The following is a 23,436-nucleotide window of genomic DNA, read 5'->3' on the forward strand; positions in this document are numbered from 1 at the left end:
CCCTGTCATTTTCATGACCACCTCATCCAACCTTCAGGAGACCGAGCGAGAAGTGGACCTCAGGGAGGCGAAGCTGTCATGACGCAGCGAACCAGAGGTAAGTGCTGGGGCTGGGCACGTGCCGCACGTCAGCTCACCCGATCTCCACCACAGCCCCTGCTGGTCCCCCACTGTAGAGGAGCCGACGGCTCTGAGCGGGGCAGGCCCTGCGGTTCAAATTCAGGTCCACCTGCCCAATTCCGGCTGTCCCCTCCCCGGCCGAGACTAACAAGAGACTGGACCAGACTGTTTCCTTAACTGGGAATCTTCAACACTCCCTTAAGCCCAATGGGTGACTTTTTCTAAATGCTCTACTCAACGAGAAGAAAAGAACAGAACACATCACTTGGAATTATCTGAAGATAACCGCCAGGATTAATTCTCACCTGCTACACGTATGTCACATGCTAGGGCCAGCTCAAGGCCTCCCCCGAGAGCAAGTCCATCTATTGCTGCAATCGTCGGCACTGGAAGATTAGCTGAAATAGAAGGAAAGAGGTTATGTTTCTTCAGGAAGATCGTCACCTTACGATGCAATCTATGTTACTTGTTTTTAACTGGGATACTGTCCAGAGAACTTTGCATCCCTTTTGCCTTTAACAAAAGAGTCATTTCCCTCATCATGATTCTTCAAAACCATGCACTGACGTAGAGAGTTCCACCATATAGACATGCACTAATATCTTAACTCCTCCCATATTACAGAAATACTTTCCTAAATACTTGTTGTCGAATTAACACAATCACAGTTCTGGCTGTAATCTTAGAGCCTGGAGTCTTTTATGAGATGCTCGGTTCATACACACTCCTGTTCAAAATGACTTAGGTGTGACTGCGAAATTTCTAATCCTTCAAGAACTACCCTGGTACTCAGAATGACAGTCTCATTCAGCAGTAACATGCCTCTCCATTCAAATGGGCCAGGAGGAAGTCAAACTCTCACTCTTCGCAGACAACATGATACTCTACGTGGAAAACCCCAAAGACTCCACCAAAAAACTGTCAGAACTGATAGACGGATTCAATAAAGTCACAGGATATAAAATCAAAGTACATAAATCTGTGGCATTTCTATACACCAATAACGAAGAAGCAAAAAAAGAGAAATCAAGGAATTGATCCCATTTACAATTGCACCGAAAACCATAAAATACCTAGGAATAAACCTAACCAAAGATGTAAAAGATCTGTACTCTGGAAACTACAGAAAGCTTATGAAAGAAACTGAAGAAGACACAAAGAAATGGAAAAACATTCCACGCTCACAGACTGGAAGAACAAATACCGTTAAAATGTCGATACTTCCCCAAGCAATCTACATATTCAATGCAATCCCTATCAAAATGACACCAGCAGTCTTCAGAGAGCTAGAACAAACAATTCTAAAACTAGTACGGAACCAGAAAAGACTCTGAATAGCCAAAGTAATGTTAAAACAGAAAACCAAAGCTAGTGGCATCACAATCCCAGACTTCCAGCTGTATTACAAAGCTGTAATCATCAAGACAGCATGGTACTGGCACAAAAACAGACACTCAGATCAACGGAACAAAATAGAGAACCCAGAAATGGACCTACAAATGCATGGCCAACTAATCTTTGACAAAGCAGGAAAGAATGTCCAACAGAAAAAAAGATGGTCTCTTCAGCAAATGGTGTTGGGAAACTGGACAGTAACATGCAGAAGAATGAACCTAGACCAATATCTTATACCATACACAAAAATAAACTGAAAATGGATGGAAGACCTAAACGTGAGACAGGAAACCATCAAAATCCTCAAGGAGAAAGCAGGCAAAAACTCTCTGCCCTTGGCCGCAGCAACTTCTTGCTAGACATTTCTCCAGAGGTAAGGGAAACCAAAGCAAAAATGAATCATTGGGCCCTCATCAAGATGCAAACCTTCTGCATGGTGAAGGAAACGATCAACAAAACTAAAAGGCAACTGACGAATGGGAAAAGATACCTGCAAATGACATTATCAGATAAAGGGTTAGTTTCCAAAATCTATGAAGAACTTATAAAACTCCACACCCAAAAGGAAATAATCCAGTGAAGAATTGGACAAAAGACATGAATAGACACTTTTTAAAAGAAAATATCCAGATGGCTAACACATGATATCCAGACACATGAAAAGATGCTCAACTCACTCATCATCAGGGAAATACAAATCAAAACCACCATCAGATACCGCCTCACACCTGTCAGAATGGCTAAAATTAACAACTCAGGAACAACAGATGTTGGCGAGGATGTGGAGAAAGAGGAACCCTCTTGCACTGTTGATGTGAATGCAAACTGGTGCAGCCGCTCTGGAAGACAGTGTGGAGGTTCCTCAAAAAATTAAAAATAGAACTACCCTATGACCCAGCAATAGCACTGCTAGGGATTTACCCAAAGGATACAAAAATGTTGATTCAAAGGGGCACATACACCCCAATGTTTATAGCAGCACTGTTTCCAAAGCATGGAAAGAGCCCAAATGTTCATCAACTGATGAATGGATATTAAATAAGATGTGGTGTGTATATGTATATATACGTACACACACACACACACATACACAATGTATATTACACACACATACATACATACATACATACATACACAACGGAATATTACTCAGCGGTCAAAAAGAATGAAATCTTGCCATCTGCAATAACGTGGATGGAACTAGAGTGTATTATGCCAAGTGAAGGAAGTCAGAGAAAGATAAATATATGATTTCACTCATGTGGAATTTAAGAAACAAAACAGCTGAACATAAGGAAAGGGGAGGAAAAATAAAAAGAAAGAAGGAGGCAAACCATAAGAGACTCTTAAACACAGAGAACAAACTGAGGGTTGCTGGAGGGAGGGTGGGGGGATGGGCATCACTTGTGACGAGCACTGGGTTCTGTATGTAAGCAATGAATCACTAAGTTACATTTCTGAAATCATTATTACACTATGTCAACTAGCTTGGATTTAAATAAAATTTTAAAAATAATTACACCATAAAGAAAACCAAACTCAGAAGCCTTTCACAGCAGGCAGCGGCTGTGTGGGTGCGGCTGGGGCACCAGGCACCTCTCCCGCCGAGGAGCGAGCACAACTGGGCAGCTAGGAAAGGACCAGCTCCACCAACGGGCACGCTCACACGGAAGAGGCTCTCAGTTCCGAGACCCTGCCCAGAAGCACAGCTGGGGAGCCGTCAGCCAGCCACAGAGCTCAAAACTAGACTTTCTCGGGGCGCCTGGGTGGCGCAGTCGGTTAAGCGTCCGACTTCAGCCAGGTCACGATCTTGCGGTCCGTGAGTTCGAGCCCCGCGTCAGGCTCTGGGCGGATGGCTCAGAGCCTGGAGCCTGTTTCCGATTCTGTGTCTCCCTCTCTCTCTGCCCCTCCCCCGTTCATGCTCTGTCTCTCTCTGTCCCAAAAATAAATAAAAAACGTTGAAAAAAAAATTAAAAAAAAAAAAAACTAGACTTTCTCTGGCCCCGAGTATTACTTTCAGGAGGCTTCTGTACAGAACTCTTTCATAACTGGTTCAAAAACTGACTGGTTAATTATTCTGCGAAGCAGACTCCTTATTAATTTTGACGATGGGAATGTGAAGCGAGGCCGGCCAAACTTCTTATGGTATAAACAGAACGTGGTACATCTCTTACTGCTCTGACGACGAATAAGAAATAATAATCACGTGTCCTGGCTGCTGCTACAGGGACAGTCATACCGTAACATGCAAACACAGCAACACGTACATACCTTAAACTTACATGATGTTATATAGCAATTCTACCTCGGTTTTTAAAAATAAATAAAACGTAAGGAAGGAAGCAAGGAAGTAAATAGACACACAGAGAGTACCATCCCTCAAAATCTCTCTTCCGCAGGTATTCTGAAATAGGAAATTCCAGTCAGAGAGGTTCATTCTCTGACTCCTTTTAAAATACACAAATTTGTTGAAGTCCACGGAGTGTTATTCACACATGGAGGAATTTATCGGCTTTATTTTAAGAGCAAAGGGTGACCAGGCCGGGACGGGGCCCATTCCCAGGCTGCCACGGAAGACCAGAGTGTTCCCAGGAGCGCAGGGACGGACGGGGCTGTGGAACAGGTGCGCTCCACCTGTCTGTACCTGTCTACGCATTCTGGGGGGAAGTGAGGGTGTGAGAGGCCAGGCCAGATTCACACGTGCTCCCCAGAGTGCACTTCACAGCACACTCGGTGACAAAAGAAACAGCCAGCCACGTCAGGGTCTACAGTCGGGAAATGAATTTAATGGAAAACCAGGATCCAGTTAATTTTGTCTGACAAAAAAAAAAAAAAACCACAAACAAATAAACATCGATCAAGAATATAACAGAAAGCTAATCTGAGTGGCTCCAAGGTCACCTCAAGTCACGACAAGCCAAACGGAGTTTTTGCTACTCGGCCCTCAATCCTTTCTTTCTACAGGCCTCGGGTATTTCTAGATTCCTCTAGTCTCCCGCCTCCCCAGTCTCCCGTCTCTGCCATCAGAACCTTTCCCTGGGCCTCCTTCCGGCCTCGGCTCACGTCCTTCTAGGACCAGCTTCCCGAGGAAGGACAGTAAATGATGCCCCCACCGTCCCTCGCCCCCACCGCAGAGCCTCAGTCCCCCACCCCCCGCCCCCTGGCCTCTCCAAACCTGCTCTTGCTTTTGCTTGCCAGTGACACTGTGCGGCTGTCCTGCAACCAGTGGGCGCTATCTGGTCCCTATTAAACCTGCTGTCTCCGATGATCAGGCATTCGTGCTGGGCACTCCTCCGTGAGTTCCTCTCTTCGACTGCCTGGCGAGTCCCTGTCAACTCTCCTGTCTTTCCTTCACCTTCTGGTTATTCCTCAGCCTTCTTTCCCTCTCAACAGAAGCTCCCCAGGAAGTCTCATTCCCACCCGTAACCTTCACCACCTACAACACCAATGATGGCCAGATGTCCCTCTCAAACCCAAACTTCAGTCTCAACTGCATCTCTGTAAGCACCTGCCTGTTGGGACATCTCCACTTGAACGCTTTATCGTGTTCAAGCCAGCTTGTCAATCCTTCTTCCAGATTCTCTCTCACACCTGGCAGTACTTCCATCCACCAACTTCCCCCAGACAGACACCCAGAAGTCGTCACGGAAGGCCTCCTTTCCACAGCTCACAAATCTCCAAGTCCCCCCCTTTCCTGCAGCCGGAGTTCTGGGTCCCCTCGTTTCTCACCGGCGTACGTCTGGGCCTGAGACTGGCTGGCCCCTTCCTGTGCATCTCCCCTATTTCTTGCAGTATAATCGTTCTAAACGGCAAACGCCGTCATGCTACCCGCTTCAGAACTGTACAAAGATTTGTTCCACACGCGGGATAAAAACGGAGAAAACAATTAGCAAGGTACAGAAGACACCCGATAAACGAGGTTCTGTCCACCAGCCCGACCTCTTCTCCAGCCTCAGGCACACAGTCCACGTTCTGGCCCCAACCTACTTACAGCACCTGCAGAAGCTGTCCCAGCCGTACCTGCTGACAAGCTGCCCTGTGCCCTGAACGCCCAGCCCACAACGACGGGCCGTGCCAGGCACTGCTCACAGCCCCTTCCTTTGCACTCCAGGGGGCTCGGTACCCGCTTGTCCATCAGAGCACTTACCACCCTACCGCCCGTTCTGGAACGGACATTCACGTCGCACCGATGCCGGTCGATGACATTCTTCCTTCTACTCTGGGACCGCCTCTTCTGTCTCTAGCGCATGCCGCCCCGTAGTCTCCCTACTTGGCTTTTTTTCATCTCCTTCTTTCACTCAGTACTTTAAAGACATAACATGAAGACATGTAGCCCGAGGGAGCTCCACGGAAAAGAAAAGCTGCAAAGGTTCCTGACCAGGAGAGAGAAGAAGTGGCCGTGTCCCCTCCTGGCCACAAGAAAATGCCACAGGCACTCACCGGCTACCTGCGGGAAGCCGACTCGTCAGAGACAGAAACCACAAAGGTGAGTTTAAAGGAATCAAACCCAGGTCTGCAATATACGCACTACTGAGCTCCAGTTCCTGAGAATTCCAACTCTTAGCTAACGGAGGTTGTCTCATAGTCTTTAGACACCCTCCCAAATTAGGAACAGATTCATATGCAAAGAGGCATTTTTCTTCTCATCAAACCGTGCGCTGAAAATGTAGACTGAGTAGAGGGGTCGAAGGAATAAATCGCCCACAAATTCCAAAAGTAATATTCCACAACTTCACAAGCCCTGAAGCACAACAGGAAGCATGCAGCAAGATTATGACTCCTGGCCATCTGCAATGTCCTCAACACCGCATCAGGGACGGCAGCCCCGGAGAGACTTGGCAAGGCTTTGCTCTACATTTTTATTAGTGAATATTCTCAAAGAAAGATCATCCTTAAAAAAATCACACGTAGCCAAAGAAAGTTAAAAAGCTATCATTTTTTTGGAAGGATGAAATGTCATTAAGAAGAAGAAAAGAGGTAATGCAGGTAAAAACACAAACAAAATGGATTAGTCAATATACCCTCCCTCGCGTTGTAAGAGGTGCCGTAAACATTATGTCGAGAAAATAAAATGATGGGGGAGAGGGCGGAGCAACAGGCAGGTTTCTGGTTCCTCCTGACCTGGAGTAACAGGTAAGAACTAAGGAGAAATAAATAAATGTGCTGACTGCGGATCCGGGGGGCGGGGGGGGGGGGGGTGCTGAAATGAGTCTCGTGCTCATGTATTCTTAATTCTGAAGGTAGAATAAATACTTTCCCTACATGCTTATACTCTCTGGATACAATGCAAATTATTTTCGAATTTGATAGTTAAAAACCTCAGAAATTTTCTCAAGGGGCTGTAAGTTTTGAACATCACATCTTATGTGAAATATAGAAGATAAAATGACAAGAAACGTCAGGTCCTTATGCAAAACAAGAACAAGGAAAATAGAGTATTAGCACACTCAAATCATTAAACAGGTAAATTACCTGCTACTTTCAAAGGCTGATCAACATAAACTAGCATTATATAAAGCAGTCTATAAAATTTTTCCCACTAAAGAATTATTCAAGCAGAACAGCTTAATTAGCTTTCGATGAGTAACTGAATTTCAACCGTTTGACGAGATTATAAATTCTGAAGTTCTAGTGTGTCAACTACACTTCAATTAAAAAAACTTTTTTTAATTAAATTTTTTTTAAAAAATCTTCAATTTTACATAATCCTAATCTTTCCCAGAGAGACGTTTCTCTTAGCAAATTTTCTTCAGGAAAAGATGAGTCAGCCCCAAGCGCACACTAGTTTCACAGTTACCTCATACACTTGTTTTTACATCCAGTACTTTTTCTGCTTGGGAGCACTTCATAATCTCAGTGGACTCGCCGAGACACTGCAGAAGGCCCAACTCCCCACCTCACAGAACTGAGCAGTACGGCAATGGCAGCGTGTGACGGCAGTGTGTGTCTGGACGACGCTGGACGGCCAGGAGCGGAGGCCCCGGCCAACTGCAAAGGCGAGACCCCGTGACCCGACGTGACGCAACCTACAGGCTCAGACGCTATTTTGAGTTCAGTACAGGAAACGGGCCAGGTGTGACAAAGAAGATAGCAATCCTTTGAAATGCTCCTAAAAAGGTAATTAAAGCAAACAATTAAAGCTCTGCTATTTTAAGAGAAAAATAAAGGAGGTGCCCAGGAAGGCTCTGGCCTACCTCAGTGGCCCGCAGGAGGACACCCGATGACGGGGACCACTCGAGTCGGGAGACCACAAATGAGGGGAAGGAGCAGCGAAGGCCTACTTTCAGCGCTGAGAGAAGATAGCACAGGTGACGGAAATTTCCAGATGTTTCCAGAAAAAAATAATCCGATTATGAAGGGAAAATGCTAGTGTCAGTCACGATTTTTAAATACGGTTCTTATATAAAACAGAGACATCAAATATTTCAAAAGAAATGCCCACATAATATACATGAAATCTGACTTCATTGAAATCATTCCAAAAAAATTAAAAATAAAGTCAAGGTTAACTGAAAATTATAATAAATTCCTATTATCACTAACTCCAACTTTCACCTTCAGCCAAAAGTGCCCTCCCCCCTTCCCATCATCACATTTCCAAGGAACCACAGACACAAAACCGCTCCTGCCCAAGCCTGCAGGTGCTGGGCCTGTGTGCCCCACAGAGGGGGGGCAGGGGTCAGGGGGCTGTGTGCCCCACGGTGGGAGGGGGGAGGCCTGTACATGAGAGCCACCGTGCCCGGGCGTCAGGGAGCGCTTGCTGTACAATCTAAGGGAAGATCCTGGATGCTTCTAGGCCAACCTCTTATGTACCTGCCTTCGCCATTTCCCATCTAGCTACCTACAGATCTAGCAGGTGCGAGAAAGTGCTTACTCCATGCAGGCACTGTCTTAATCACCCGACAAATATTACTGAAGCCTCCGGCCAGCCTCATGACATCAGAACCGTTATGACCCTCACCACCAACAGGGACATGGGGTAGAGGAACTGCCGTTACTTGCGGGGAACGGCCACCGCTGGAGCACAGATGGCCTGACTCCAGGCACTTGCCCTTCACCAGTTCTCACGGCCTGCACCCCGAGCCCGTGGGGAAGGATTCTGCACTTGCGAGGCCACCTTCCGTCCTTCCTCAAGGACCCGGGGACCAGGAAGCTGAAGGAAGGGAAATGCCGACACCCCGGTGAAGTCTGAGCAGCACACCTGCCCGGAGCCCTGTGAACTCCGGGAGCCCTAGAGCAACGTGCAGTCCACGCAGCCCGACCAAGGCAACCAAGGGCACCAGGTGCAAGGCAACGGTCAGCTGGCTGGAGCAGGACTCTGACCTGAGACCTCCCTGCAAACTTCCGACCCGGACCGTCCGAGAGCCTGACTGCAGGTTATCAGAGAAGGCCAGCACCAGATCACCCCTTCCTCCCCAAATTCCCAATCAAATAAAGCCGCCCCGGGGCAACACAGAGAAGAGAGAGCAGCGAGGTCAAGACCCCCACACTCCCCGCCAGCCCCGTCTGGAAGACTGTACTCAACATAACCGGACGGGAACCTCCACTGTCCACCGCTACTCCGGGTGTTCACTGCGATGGAAAAGAAAAGAAAGACTTCTCGGCACGTGAAATGTTGCCTGACAAATGTAGTTTTTTCCATTTCTGATGAAAACCTAACTCTAGAAGTAGTCTACGTTTACCTGGTAGGAAAAAATACGCCATTCCTGCCTTGCTTCGCAAAGTCTCAGGCCCTGTGTCCTTGCTTTGCAAAGCAGTGTGGCCCAACAGCATTAGCATCCCCTGGAAGCCTGTGGAAATGGAGAAGCCCAGGTCCCAGCCCACAACTACCCGACAAGCAGTTGCGCCGTTAACGAGAGCCACAGGCGGAGCTCTGGATACCCAGCTAACCCACAGGGAGCCTCACCAGCTCACCATCCCGCAGGATGGCCTGCCGACCCCTACGTGGACGGAGGAAGCACGGAGAACCAAACTCTTTGGGTAAGACTCGTAACAGTAAAGGCGGTAAAGGCTTACACACAGACGTCTAGCAGCTGTATGTGGTACATCCACCGGCTAGGCAATAAAAAGGAACCAACTACTGACTGACCCGTGCGAAACATCGATGACTCCAAAAATACGCTGAAAGACAACTGGCAAATGAATACATCCTGTGCTCCATTTATGAAAACATCTGCAAATGGAAACTAGTCTCTAGTGATGGAAAACAGCTCAGTGGTTATGTGGGGACAGGCAGGGAAGGGGCAGGGGCAGGAGAAAGGGATCGCTGGAGGCCATGAAGAAACTTCTAGGGGTGATGGCCATGTTCACCATCTTGATTTGTGGCGATGTTTCCACAGGTCAGAGTCAACACACTGTACGTGTTAACACGTGCAACTTACTATATGTTGGTTATTCCTCAACAGACCTCTTTGTTAAAAATCTAGGACGTGAACAATATGAAAATGATAAATCCAATGCAAGAAACTATACCAGTTTCCTGATCTTTTATAAACAGGGGTCAATTATTCGTATTTATATTTACATGGAGATAATTCAAATTTGACAAATCAGGTAACACGGATATGAGTCAATTTAAAATTATAAAGAAAACACTAAGAAACATGATGAGAAAAGTAAAAGGGAAGAATTTTGTTTTAATCGAAATACAACTGACATACCATGTTATATTAGCTTCAGGTATACAACACAGCACTTCGACGGCCCTGTCCGTCACTCAGTGCTCACCCGCTAAGTGCTCTCACCACCTGTCACCACACGACGTTATTGCGATATTACCGTTCCCTACGCTGTACGCTTCATCTCCACGACTCACTCACAACCCAAAGCCTGTACCTCTTGATCCCTTCATCTATTTTACCCACTCCCACCCTCCAGCAACCTCAGTTTATTCTTGTATTTAATATTTAAATATGTGTATTTAAGCATCCAGTTTTTTGTTTGCTTGTTTGTTCATTTGATTTTTTAGATTCCACATATAAGCGAAATCATATGGCATTTATCTTTCTCCGTCTGACTTATCTCACTTAGCATCACAGCCTGCATGTCTATTCATGTTGCTGCAAACGGCAAGACCTCCTTCTTTTCTATGGCTGAGTAATATTCGTGTGTGTCTGTGTGCGGGGGGGGGGGGGGGGGCATATAGCATATACACACCACATCTTCTTTATCCATCCATCTACTGATGGACAATTGGGTTGTTTCCACGTCTTGGCTGGTGTGAATAATGTTGCAACGAACAGGGCAGCAGATATATTCATGTTTCTGTTTTCTTTGGGTAAATACCCAGTAGGGGGACTGCTGGATCATACGGTAGTTCTGTTTTCAACTTTTTGAGGAACCTCCACACTGTTTTCCATACTGGCTGCACTAATTTACAATCCCGCCAACAGTGCACAAGGATTTTTCACCACATCCTGACCAAAACCCATTACTTCTTGCCTCTTTCATACCAGCCGTCCTGACACGTGTGCAGTGACATCTCATGGTGCTTTGATCGGCATTTCCCTGGTGCTGAGTGGTGTGGGGCATCTTTTGGGCGTCTGTTGACCATCTGGGTGTCTTCTTTGGAACACTGTCTATTCAGACCTTCTGCCCATTTTCTAATCAGATTGCTTTTCTGGTGTTGGGTCACAGAAGTTATTCATATATTTTGGATATTAACTCCATATCAGACATATCAACTGCAAATATGTCCACCCATTCACTAGGTTGCCTTTTTGTTTTGTCAATGATTTCCTTTGCTGTGCAAAAGCTTTTTGTTTTGATATAATCCCAACAGTTTGCTTTTCCTCCTTTCCCTTGCCTGAGGAGACACACCCATGAATATGTTGTTCAGGGCAATGGGGAGGGAGGAATTTAAACTGGAAATATACCAGTTCTGGAACTGCTCATAGCAAGACGTCAACAGAACTTTCCAAAGGAAAGGATCAAGTACACTATGTAAAGTTATAATAAAAATAACCAGGTGGTCCAAAAAACAACCCTTTCCCATTATTAGAATAAACCCACAAACAGAACAAAAAACAAACAAAAACTACATAGCATATTTAGTATGATTTTTAAACGTAAAGCCACCAATATCAGAAGGCATAAAAAACCATGACAGACATAAACACGAAACATATCAATACATTTAAAGAAGATGTGATCAACTAGTAAGGAAAAGACTCCAAACGGATCACAGAGCAAAACCCAATTATAAGCAGAACACTAGAGAAACATCTAAAGCAAAAGAGAAAACAGAATTTATTTTTAATTTGAAGGACACATATGGTATATCTCCGAGTCAAGTACAAAGAAAACATCTCATAATCTTACTAAGTAAAGGCAGCATTTTACATGGGCAAAGAAGCAGCACTGTGTAAACTTGATGAAGGAGGAGGCGACAACAAAGATCTAGGAGCAATAAAGTATCTACGCACCAACACAGCAGCGTCCGCGAAGCACAAACGCAATAGACAAATTCAAAACAGCACAAATATTACAGCCGTTCTCCGACCATTATGTAGTAACTGAACTAGAAAATTACAACAAAAATACTAGCTAGCCGGGGATAGAAAATAAAGATGGCCAGAAGGCACACTCTCTTTCCCACTTAGGAGCTCAGCAGAGAGTGGGGCCCCAGTGAGGATCTACCCAGCAGAAGCACAGGCTCCAGCCACCCACCTGCACAGGCAACCCTCCGACAAGGCCACTTTTCCCGACGGAGCGTGTCCAGTGCAGAGGGCGGTACAGACGTTCTCCTCCTCCCCCAGGTGCTACCTATGTACAGCATGGCAGAAGCGGGTCCCATGCCCCTGTAACTCTGGCCCCCAATTCCTTCTACCCCAACAAATTTTTTATTTTTTCAAGTGGATGAATGTTAAAAATACAAAATGGGCTTATCCTTAGCTCAGCTCCTTCTTCTTTCCCAGAACACGGGTTCTCCTCCATATGCCTACGTGCAAAGCACCCTGCTTTGCAGTGTTGTGCAATGTGGGTGCTGGGCCAACTGGTGCAGGAGGCAGCCGGTGCCCACCCAGCCTAGCTGTGACGGCGACGCCCACCCAACGTGGCAGATCCAAATAGGCCAATCCCCTCATCAACAGATCTAAGGCCACAAACTTCAACTGAGCTCACATCAGTAATTAAGGGAATAGTTTGCCCCTTTTTCTACATTTTATTTTTCAATTTATTTCAAACCTTAGAGAGAAGGAGGATTTCTATTTATTGAAGCTCCCTCAGATCCCATAATGATATGTATACTTTCTGCACTGCTGTTTGTCATAGTAAAAAACGAAAAACTACCTAAATGCCCATCAGAAAAAAATAATTATATGCATTATGGCATGTCTCTAGCAAATAATACAAGAAAACAATTTTTTAAAGTACAGTGATAAAAAATTCCACATTGGAGAAAACTAGACTCCAGATATTCCCAGAATTTTTCAAATACAATCTCTACCACTCAGCCAACAGATAACCAAGAAAACAAGACAGGGGACACCTGGGTGGCTCAGTGGGGTGAGCTTCCGTTCTTGGTTCTGGCTCAGGTCACGATCTCATATCAGGCTCTGTGCTGATAGTGCAGGGCCTGCTTGGGATTCTCTCTCCCTCTCTGCCCCTCCCCCAGCTCACAATCTCTCTCAAAACAAACATGAAAGAAAGGAAAGAAACGAAAGGGAAAGGGAAAGGGAAAGGGAAAGGGAAGGGGAAGGGGAAGGGGAAGGGGAAGGGGAAGGGGAGGGGGAAGGGGAAGGGGAAGGGGAAGGGGAAGGGGAAGGGGAAAGGAAGGAAAAAAAGGATACAAGATGTGGTAAGAACCAGTAGAAAGAAACCATAAGAAAATACCCATCCAAACTTGAGATCCACAATCTTCAAACACTGATTCTCATATCAAGACATGAAGCCAAGCATGACACTGTGAACTATAAAAAGGGACTTAATAATTTCTAAAAGAACCGAAAAGTATTTCAATGAAATAAAAAAACCTCAGTGTGTGCACCGAATTAGGTACAGCTTAGGAAAAATCAGTGACCCTGTCTGTGGTGACAGGACACCATTCAGAGAGGGGTGAGGAGGAACAGGCAGGTGGCCAGATGGAAGAGGGTGCGTACAGGTGCAGTGAGAACGTCTGATACGTGCCTCCATGGCAGAAAATATGGGAAACCAACACCCATCTTAATGAGTTTAAAAGAAAGCAGCAAATCTAACCAGAAGGCAAAAGGGTAATAAAAATGAGGGTGGAAGTTAATAAAACAGAAACAATACACGGGATTACTAAGGCCCAAAAGAGATTTCTGAAATGCACCACAAAAACTGCTAAGGCTCTTCAGGGACCGACCAAAGAAAACGGAAAGAGGACACCAGTAAGCAAAGCCAGGAGAAAAGAGGACAATCACTGTTGACTCTTCAGATAATTAAGCAGTAAGAGAATGTTATGAATGACATTATACCAATGCATTTGAAAGTCTCGATGAAATGGACGAATTCCTAGGGAATTATTAATTTCCAAAAATAAAATTAAAAAATAGAAAACTTGTTTATGTGGTTATTTTCACATATATACTTGCATATAATGTATGTATCAATGCATGTATACAAATATATATTCACACAAGGGCCAAGGAAAGGTCTAAAAATATTAAAATAATTAAATATTAATTAAAATACTACGTCAGGGAATTAGCAATAATAACCTGGGTGGACAGAAAGATAATGGAGGAAAGCTGCTTTAAAAAGTTCCAAATTTTCACATTAAACACACATTCAGATACTCCTCATGGAATTAAAAGCTAACAAACATAAAAAAGCCAAAAAAGAATTAAAGTGATTTCCCTTTTTGGTCTTGCAAAATTCTAGAATATTCCAGGGCAATATTTTAAAGTGACAGAGCTTGGTTGATAAGCGCATTTCTTTGGCTATATTTAGCAAAACAGTATAATTTCCACACAGCCATCCAAAATCATAACATGATTAACACCCAGTGAAAGTCAGCAAAGGCAGTAAAATCCCACAGACAAAAAGACAGAGATCCTAAGTTGCAAAGGGAAGTGCAGTTCTATCTGAAACTATGACACAATAGGCGGGGGATGTTAGCACTTCTGAGGAAAAACAACAGGCTCCTGGATACTGTCTCATTTTACTGTTTTCCATCATTCCTGGCCAAAGGATAAAGAAACTGGAAAGTGAGATCTGGAAGTTACCATTTGGAAAACTAAGTACATTCAACTAGAGCGTGCTGTCAGTCCTCCGCGTACCGTAATTTCGCACTTTCAATTTCTAGTTATTACATCAAACTGGGTGGGGGGGGGGGAGAAATGTAAACTACAGCTAGATTGCATCCAATTTAACAAAATTAACTCCTTATTTCAAAAATCTCCTTGGGGCGCCTGGGTGGCTCAGTCGGTTGAGCGTCCGACTTCAGCTCAGGTCATGATCTCACAGTTCGTGAGTTTGAGCCCTGCATCGGGCTCTATGCTGACAGCTCAGAGCCTGGGGCCTGCTTTGAATACTGTGTCTCCCTTTCTCTCTGCTCCTCCCCCGTTCATGCTCTATCTCTCTCACTCCTCCAAAAATAAATTTTTAAAAAAACATTAAAAAAAATTTTTTTTTTAAATCTCCTTGACTTCAAACAAAGGAAAAAAGCATAATGAACACACACATTTCGGGTCAACAGGGCAGACTGACAAATAATTCTGCAAACTTTAAAAATGTTCTTTACTAAACAATTCTTAACACATCTAAAATAAAAGTCAAGGGCGCCTGAGTGGCTCAGTCAGTTAAATGTCCGACTTCGGCTCAGGTCATGATCTCACGCTTTGTGAGTTTGGGTCCCCGCGTGGGGCTCTGTGCTGCCAGCGCAGAGCCTGGAGCCTGCTTAGGATCCCCCCCCCTTTTCTCTCTCTCTCTCTCTCTCTCTCTCTCTGCCCCTCTCTGCTCTCTTTCTCAAAAATAAACATTTAAAATAAATAAATAATTAAATAAAAGTCAAATAATCAGGGGACAGCAAAAATATATACTAAGTGCATAATCTTTCAAATTGTATGTGATAACTCATTGTGGCACTAATTATTTTCAAAATAAGCTTTATTTCAGATCAAGTAAAACACAAATTAAGTATCTGAAAAAGCTCTGAACTGTCAAATGATGGTAAATTACCAAACTCTAACAAAAAAAATCAATCAACGGGGCACCTGGGTGGCTCAGTCTGTTGAGTGTCTGACTCTTGACTTCAGCTCAGGTCGTGATTTCAAGGTTGTGAGATCAAGCCCCACATCGGGCTCTGTGCTGAGCATGAAGCCTGCTTGGGATCCTCTCTTTTCCTCTCTCTCTGCCCCTCCCTGCTCATGCTCATGCGCACGCACGCTCTCTCTCTCTCACACACACACACACGCCACAGAAATAAACATTTTTTAAAAAATCCATCACCTCTGGATTTTTTTGTAAGTATCAGATGCTTCTAAATCAAATGCAAAGCTTAAAAGGAACATATCTGGAATTTATGCATACCCATTTGCATTCATTACTCAATCTCTCCATCTTAAAATGGGACGCTAGGGAGTTACAACTGGATTTATGTATACCTTTACAGGTATTTATTTATACCTTTACGGAGCACAGCCCTTAGTGTAATGGGTTATGTAATTAACAAGAACAGAACAATTAAACGCATGAAGTGACAAATACAACACTTTAACGTTTCATAAAATGTTATTCATATTTAAAGGCTCTGCATCTGACCTCAGAGAGTATTATGAAGCCATGATAAATCAGCCACTATGCTTCACAGAAAGCTATATACTACTTTTGAGAAAAAACTTCCCAAACACTATCATTTATAGTTGTTTTTTTTTTAAGAAATCAAATTATGGGAAGTTTTTATCCATAACCAAGGTAAGTTCCAGATAACTAGTTTTTTCTAGACGGACCTACACCAAAAAGCCCAACAGTAACATAGGGGGCCTTTCACAATTGTCCAAGGAATGGATCCCTTTCGTCCTGGGCCGGCCCAGGAAGCAGCTGCCGGCAGCCCCAACACGTCTCTCCACAGGGGCCCTTGTCAACGACGCTGGCGACGGCTGTGCTGCAAAATGCAGTCGTCCGTTCTCTCCACTCACCCTCCCGGACAGGTCAGCAGCGCGTGATCGAGGCCTGTTTCATGAAAGACTTTCTTCACCGGGCTTTCGGAACGCTGTTTTCTTCCTACCTCCCTGCCCTGGCGGATCTCTCGGAGTCTCCTTTCTGGTTCTCTTCCATCCCGGTGTTGACACATCACGGGGCTTCAGACTCTTCTCTCTGCAGTAACTCCGTCAGGGCCTCGCCCGGCGTCAAGGCTTCATTCACGTAAGGTGAGTGTCCTGAGCACTCCCCGATTTACGTCGCAAGCCTAGAACACGTGCCCCAACTGCAAACTCCTATCTAGCTAGCTGCCTGCTCGACCGCACCACTTGGAGGTCCACTAGGCACCAACGCTCACGCTTCACACTGGGACTCCTGAGTTACCCCTCCCACAGCCGTCGAGCAAAGGGGCAGTTCTCCTATTTGATGAATCACAGTAAAACAGATAGATAGAGTCAGCTCTATCACCCTCGGTCAGATCCTACGAGCAGTGTGAACCGGGGGACGAGAGAAACCCAGGCCAGGGTGGGCATGATTCTTGGGATCCGGGATAGAGGCGAACAGAAAGGGATTCTAGAGGACCCACTGTGGAGGAGACAGGAAGGTTCTCCTGTCTACACCAATGGACCCCAGCCACTTTACCTTTCCAATCATGGACCCACCAGCCAGCTGCCAAGCAAGATACCAGGTATACAGATGGAGAAAAACACACTGTGTTCTCACAGCGGTAAGGGGCCACGGAAAGTACCGGATGGTTAAAGAAAGACTAGAATTCACATCTTCTGCCTCTACCTCAAGAGATTTCCAAACCGTATGCCTCCATAAACTGAGATCAAAACTATTCACAGAAGCTCACCACATATTGGTAACACATAAACTTGACTTTGTTGCAACAAAATTAACATCTTACAACAATGTCCTTGGGAAAATGTTAAGCTGAGCCGATGTTCTGACATCATCGTAAGAGCAAGTTGATATGATGAGATATAAGGTGCTTCCAGCTTAAGATTAAGATGGCAGAAAGATCACCCGGTTACCAAAACATTAAGGAGTCCTCTCGAGCACCCGGGGGCTCAGTCAGCTAAGCGTCCGCCTCTTGATTTCAGCTCAGGTCATGAGATCAAGCCCTGTGTTGGGCTCCGCACACTGAGCACAGAGCCTGCTTACGATTCCCGCCCTCTCCACCTGCTTGCACGTGCTCTCTCACTCGCTCTCTCGGGGGAAAAATATTCTCTTGTACAAAATCAGCCGGGCTGGGGTGGGAAGAATTTGGTTCTAGTAACAAGCCTCTGCCAGAGGGCAGCCAAGATAAAAATCTGATATGAGTGCACTTCTATCATCCTATGATGGGTTCTTTTTTTCTTTTTAATTACTAGTGACTTATTTTATAATGCGTTGAGTTAACTCTAAAACTCAGGTGTGCCTCAATTCTAAACTTCAAAAACATGCTAAGGAAAGTAAAATAAATGAGAAGCACTACTTGAGAAGAGGTTCATCCCATGAAGTTTACATAAGTGTTTTCATACAGAACTCTGCTCTTCTGTTGTACAAAAATATCTTCTATGTATGTGACCCGAATTGACAGACTTTTCTGATAGAAAAGTGCATTTGAACAGTAGGCTTTCAATCACATGGAAAAAAGCTAATCAGAGAATTGGAAAACTTGCAAAATTAAACTGTTTCCTTCTATAACACTTTATACTATTATAAAGTCTTTAAAAAAGAGATGTTTGTTAAATAGATAAATTTTCATTTATTTATGTCCCTTTTACCATAATTACCTGTATTTCAATGCAGATTCAGCTCTGCATTTACATAACTACATTAAAGCTTTTGCAATTTTATTTCATCAGAAAAAAAGGATAAGAAAGCTGGAAATGCCTGGCATTTTAAACAATTACTATGGAGTACCATTTACAAAAAATCCGTATCACACTAGGTTCTGCAATTTAAAATTCTGGTGAAAACCTATTTTAAACATCCTTTTATCATCAGATGGCAATTCTTTGAGGCCTCAACTCGAGAAGTACGTAGGCTTGCCCGCGGTTTCCACTTGAGAGAGAATTCCAAAATGTCTTCTAGCTCTTCACAAAATAGCATCTAATGGGACAAGACTGGCCACCAGGAGGGAATGAACACCTCTGCTCCCCACACTCCGTATCCCTAATTTGCACGGCAGGAGTCCCAACCGCGGCACGAGCACTGTCACGAGTGAGCGCGGCAAGGAGGTGTGCAGCGCGCAGCTTGAGAAGGGGTGTAAGTGAAGGAACGGCAACTTTTACTAGATCCAGATAACCTCACGTCTGTGCATCTGTGATAACTTGCTCAGGCCTAAGATTTCAAAATAACCCGTTACCGCTGTCAACCTTGGGCGCCCCACACCTGAAAAGGGGAGGGGGCCTGGAACAATGTCTGAGCACTCGCCGTTTCTTTAGAACAAAACGTCTCAAAAAGAGCTGTAAGACCTTTTTTTTTTTTTTTGGTCTGAAAAGAGCCACAGAACTAAATTTGTTCTAGGATTTTGGAATTACTTTTTAAGAAGAGGCTTTCTAAGAAGCTAGGAACAGTCAAGTAAGGCACTTAGTGACTCAGAATAAAATACAGAACTTCTTTCTGATGTCTAGTTTAATAACACAGAACAGCTTTCCCGTGAGTTCAGTACCTGTAAGTCCCTTACGGGCTCTTTCATTAAAAACAAGCAGAGCACAGTAGTCAACAGTAGTCACCAGGGCCAGGAAGAAACTCCATGACCCTCGAGACCCCAGAGAAAGATCCCCCAGGGGTGGAAAATGCACACGTAACGGGGGCAGGAGGGCAAAGTGGTACGGGACAGCCACGAAACACACTGACTCGTACGGTTCCTGATGACGCCACGGCGGCTGTGACAACCAGCTCACAAAATCCCTGGAATCTTAACCATCACCCAGAGTCTCTACAAACAGCCCCATGAGTGCAACGCAGGGTCCTCCCCCACCGCATCCACTCACCTCCAGCAGACAAGACCACTCCTCCCGTGGAAACAATCACCCCTGGAAACCCTGCTCCACAGAAAATCAGCTATGTCAGGGGACCTAGTGGAGAGGGGCCAGCCAGAAAGCCCCTCTCCTAGCCTATGTGAGGAATCTGGTCCAAAACCAAGGTCGTCTGACATTCAAAGGGTCGTCTTCTTCTCCTTTCCCTTGAAAACCCTTAAAAGTGGGAGTTATTTTCTAAGAATCTGGAATTCTGGCCTCGCTTTATTAAAAATAAGAATCAAGGAGGGAAACGCAGAAAATTATTTGAGAAATGCCATTAGAAATGTTTGCAGGATTCAAGATAGAGGAAGATTTTAAGAACTGTTTGATCTAATTTGGTAAATACAAAGAATGTATGTAGCATACACACATAATGAAGCATAATAAGAAAAACTGCCTTAAAATCACCAAAGTAAGAACTAAGTCAGCACTAACACCCTACTGGCCAGGTGTTCCCACCTACTCTTCAACCTGCCTCCCCAAACCCAGAGGTAATCACTACCATGAATTCTTACGTTTATCATTCTCATATTTTTACTGTGTGGGTATGTGATTTCAGTATACACACATTTCTAAACTACATGCTGTTTTCTACGCTTTTAGTTTTATAAAAAATAGATTATATTGTTTTAATTCATTGTTTCTAAGACTCATCCATGTTGTTACACATGGAAGTGATTCATGTATGCCTAATGCTATCTACAGTACAACTGTACAAATATACCAAAACATTCATCCATTCTCCTACCCCTGAAATTTGGCTGTCTTCAGCTTTTTATTATTAACCATATGCTACTATAAACAGTCTTTTCCTTATATCCTGGTATAAGCTTCCCTAGGACATATATGCAAAATGCCTATAGACTAGTGTGGTTTCAAACTCCAACTAGTAATCCATTCATTGGGTCAAAATCAGGTATTTTTAAAAATAAAATAGTATAGGGGCGCCTGGGTGGCACAGTCGGTTAAGCGTCCGACTTCAGCCAGGTCACGATCTCGCAGTCCGGGAGTTCGAGCCCCACGTCAGGCTCTGGGCTGATGGCTCAGAGCCTGGAGCCTGTTTCCGATTCTGTGTCTCCCTCTCTCTCTGCCCCTCCCCCGTTCATGCTCTGTCTCGCTCTGTCCCAAAAATAAATAAAAAACGTTGAAAAAAAAATTAAAAAAAAATAAAATAAAATAAAATAGTATAATACCCAAATACAGTGCACAAAGGAAGGTGACTATTTCATGAACCTTTGATGCCCACCCTATGCGTTCACTGGGCTAAACTGTGTGTGTGTTTCTTACTATGGGTCTAGTAAAAACAGCGTTAAAGGCTTACCCTCTAGGTAAATGCCTCCTAAAAAAGTGAACTATCAAGTCTTATGGGAAGTGAATATTCAACTTTGTAAGACAATACCAAATTGTTTTCCTGAACAGTCACATCACTTTGTACTCTCATTAGTGAGTAAATCTGCCCAGTGACCCACTTCCTCCCTAACTGTCTGTAAGGTCAGGCATAAGAATATGTGGCTTATCTGACAGACTTGTGAAACATGATTCTCTGTTGTGTTGTCTTACAGACTCCCAGGCCGCATGCACGCGCGCATATGCTGATTACACACACACACACACACACACACACACACACACACACACACACACACATATCCTTGGGCAGTTATATGTTTCAAGTATTTTTTCCCACTTAACGCCTTTTCTACTTTTTTTACAGCACCTTTTAATGAACAAATTTTCTTAAATTTAGTAAGGTGGAATTTATAAACCTTTCCTTTTATGGGCTGTATTATATGTTTGACAAATTTTTTCACTCCACCAAGATCATAAAAGTTCATATTCCTCCATGCATGTAGTCAAGTCTTTGCCATCCCCAGTGAACACCTGCTCTCTCCTGTGGCAGTTCCCCTATTTATCCATGGCCTTCTGTAGTCGCTCCAGGGTCCACTTGTCTATCCCAAAGCCAGAAACATGCCATCTTAATTTACAAATCTTTAAACAAGGTCTTGAGTGCTGATAAAGCAAGGACCCTCACTTTCTTCTTTAGGAATGTTTGCCTATTTTGGGGCCTCATTACGCTTATCAGGTTCCTCACAAAATTAATGCTAAGAATGTAAGGGTAATTACTTTGCATCCGTATATTGAACCACTTGTGAGAATCATCTTGGGGCGCCCGGGGTGGCTCAGTAGGTTAAGTGTCTGACTCTGGCTCAGGTCATGAATTCACGATTCACGAGTTCGAGCCCTGTGTCAGGCTCTGTGCCGACAGCCCAGAGCCCAGAGCCTGCTTCCGATTCTGTGTCTCCCTCTTTCTCTGACCCTCTCCCACTCACTCTCGTGCTCTCTCTCTCTCTCTCAATCAAAAATAAATAAACATTAAAAAAACAATGGAATCATCTTCTTAATACTGAATCCTCCTATTCTAGGAGATAATGAGTCTCCATTTAATTTATTTAATGTCTTAGGATAAGTTTCATAATTTTTCCCTATGGCTTGTATATATTGCTAAATCCATTTTTGTTCCTGTTGTAATAGTATATTTTCTTGACTGACATTTCCTGGATGCTACTGCTGTAAAGAAGTGTAACTGATTATTTTTAAATATGGATCTTACATTTGGCTATCTTGAGACACTCATTATTCCTAATAATTTGTTGATTCTTTTAGATTTTCAATGGAGACCATCATACCTCGTGAGACAGGCAGTGTTATCTTTCTTCTCTGTGTCACTATTTTATTTCCATTTCCTGCCTTTCCACGCAGGCCAGGATTTTCAGAACACTGTTGAACAAAGCTGGTGACAGTGGGTCTTTTGTCGTTTTCCTGGTTTTTGGAGACTACTTTTACTTTTTACTACTAAAAAACAGGCACCTTTCATCAAGCTAAGGAAGTTCCCTTCTATTTCTAGTCTGCCTTGACCTCCTTCTAAGAACAGACTTGACATCTCTCAAATTCTTTTCATCAATCTGTTGAGGAAAAACATCATTTTATTTTAACTGGCTAACATCACAAATGAAATTTAATATTTTCAAATGGGAACCTCCTCCCCCTTATATTCTTGGGAAAATCCAACTTGGTCTTTTTTTTTTTTTTTCTTTTTTTAACCTACCGATTTCATCCATGTTCCTGATACGCAAGACTGGCCCCTCTCCTTTCCTCTATTGTTTCTGTTTACATACGAAGGTCACGCTAATCAGAAATCATGAGTTTAGGAATAAACTCTCGCTGTACTGTTCTGTGGAGGCGTCTGTATAAGACTGAAATGATCTGTTCCTTACAGGCTGGGGCAAGCATCTGCAAGCAAATCATTTAACACATAAAAGCTGGGCCTGGCACTTTCTCGGCGAAGAAACATTCAACTACTACTCGGTCCTTACTGGACTACTCCAGAATGTGACTACTTCTTGAGACAGAAATTTCATATTTATTGGCATAAAGATTCTCATAGTATTTTCTTATAAGCTTTATAATCTCTGCTATATCTGCAACCACAACCCTCCTTTCACCTGTAACATCTACTGTTGAGTGTCCTTTGCCCCTTGCAGATTCTCCCTTCTGCAACTGCAGTTCGATCCCCCTGATCTCAGATCCTCATTTCACTGCCTTCCTTCTACTCTGTTTGGACACAGAACTTTTTACGGTAATACTCAGCTACTTATGGCCAGCGGTTTCCCCTTGCTAACATAGGCATTAAGGTTATGAATTCCCCCTCAAACTATTACTTTAATCAAATCTCAGAAATTTGGGCATACAGCAATTTTATATTCATTCAGTCTTAGTATTTTTTCCCATAATTCTTCTTTCTTTG

General features: G+C 44.0%; 1 protein-coding gene across 8 annotated transcripts in view; it reads right to left on the minus strand.

The window, feature by feature from the left end:
- AUH (AU RNA binding methylglutaconyl-CoA hydratase) overlaps positions 1 to 23,436 on the minus strand; it is a 178,990-nt gene that overhangs the window by 111,731 nt on the left and 43,823 nt on the right. For all 8 annotated transcript variants that reach the window (XR_006965990.1, XR_006965994.1, XR_006965993.1 and 5 more), the window contains one exon: positions 426 to 518. Coding sequence is in view for 3 of the 8 variants with exons in the window: in XM_047101016.1 (XP_046956972.1) it covers positions 426 to 518 (93 nt within the window). In the remaining 5 variants the exon portion in view is untranslated. The remainder of the gene's footprint in view (positions 1 to 425; positions 519 to 23,436) is intronic.

This window comes from Lynx rufus, unplaced genomic scaffold, assembly GCF_022079265.1.
Source record: "Lynx rufus isolate CCGP_SWC_20201006 ecotype Redwood Valley unplaced genomic scaffold, mLynRuf1.p SCAF_10, whole genome shotgun sequence".
Classification (NCBI taxonomy): domain Eukaryota; kingdom Metazoa; phylum Chordata; class Mammalia; order Carnivora; family Felidae; genus Lynx; species Lynx rufus.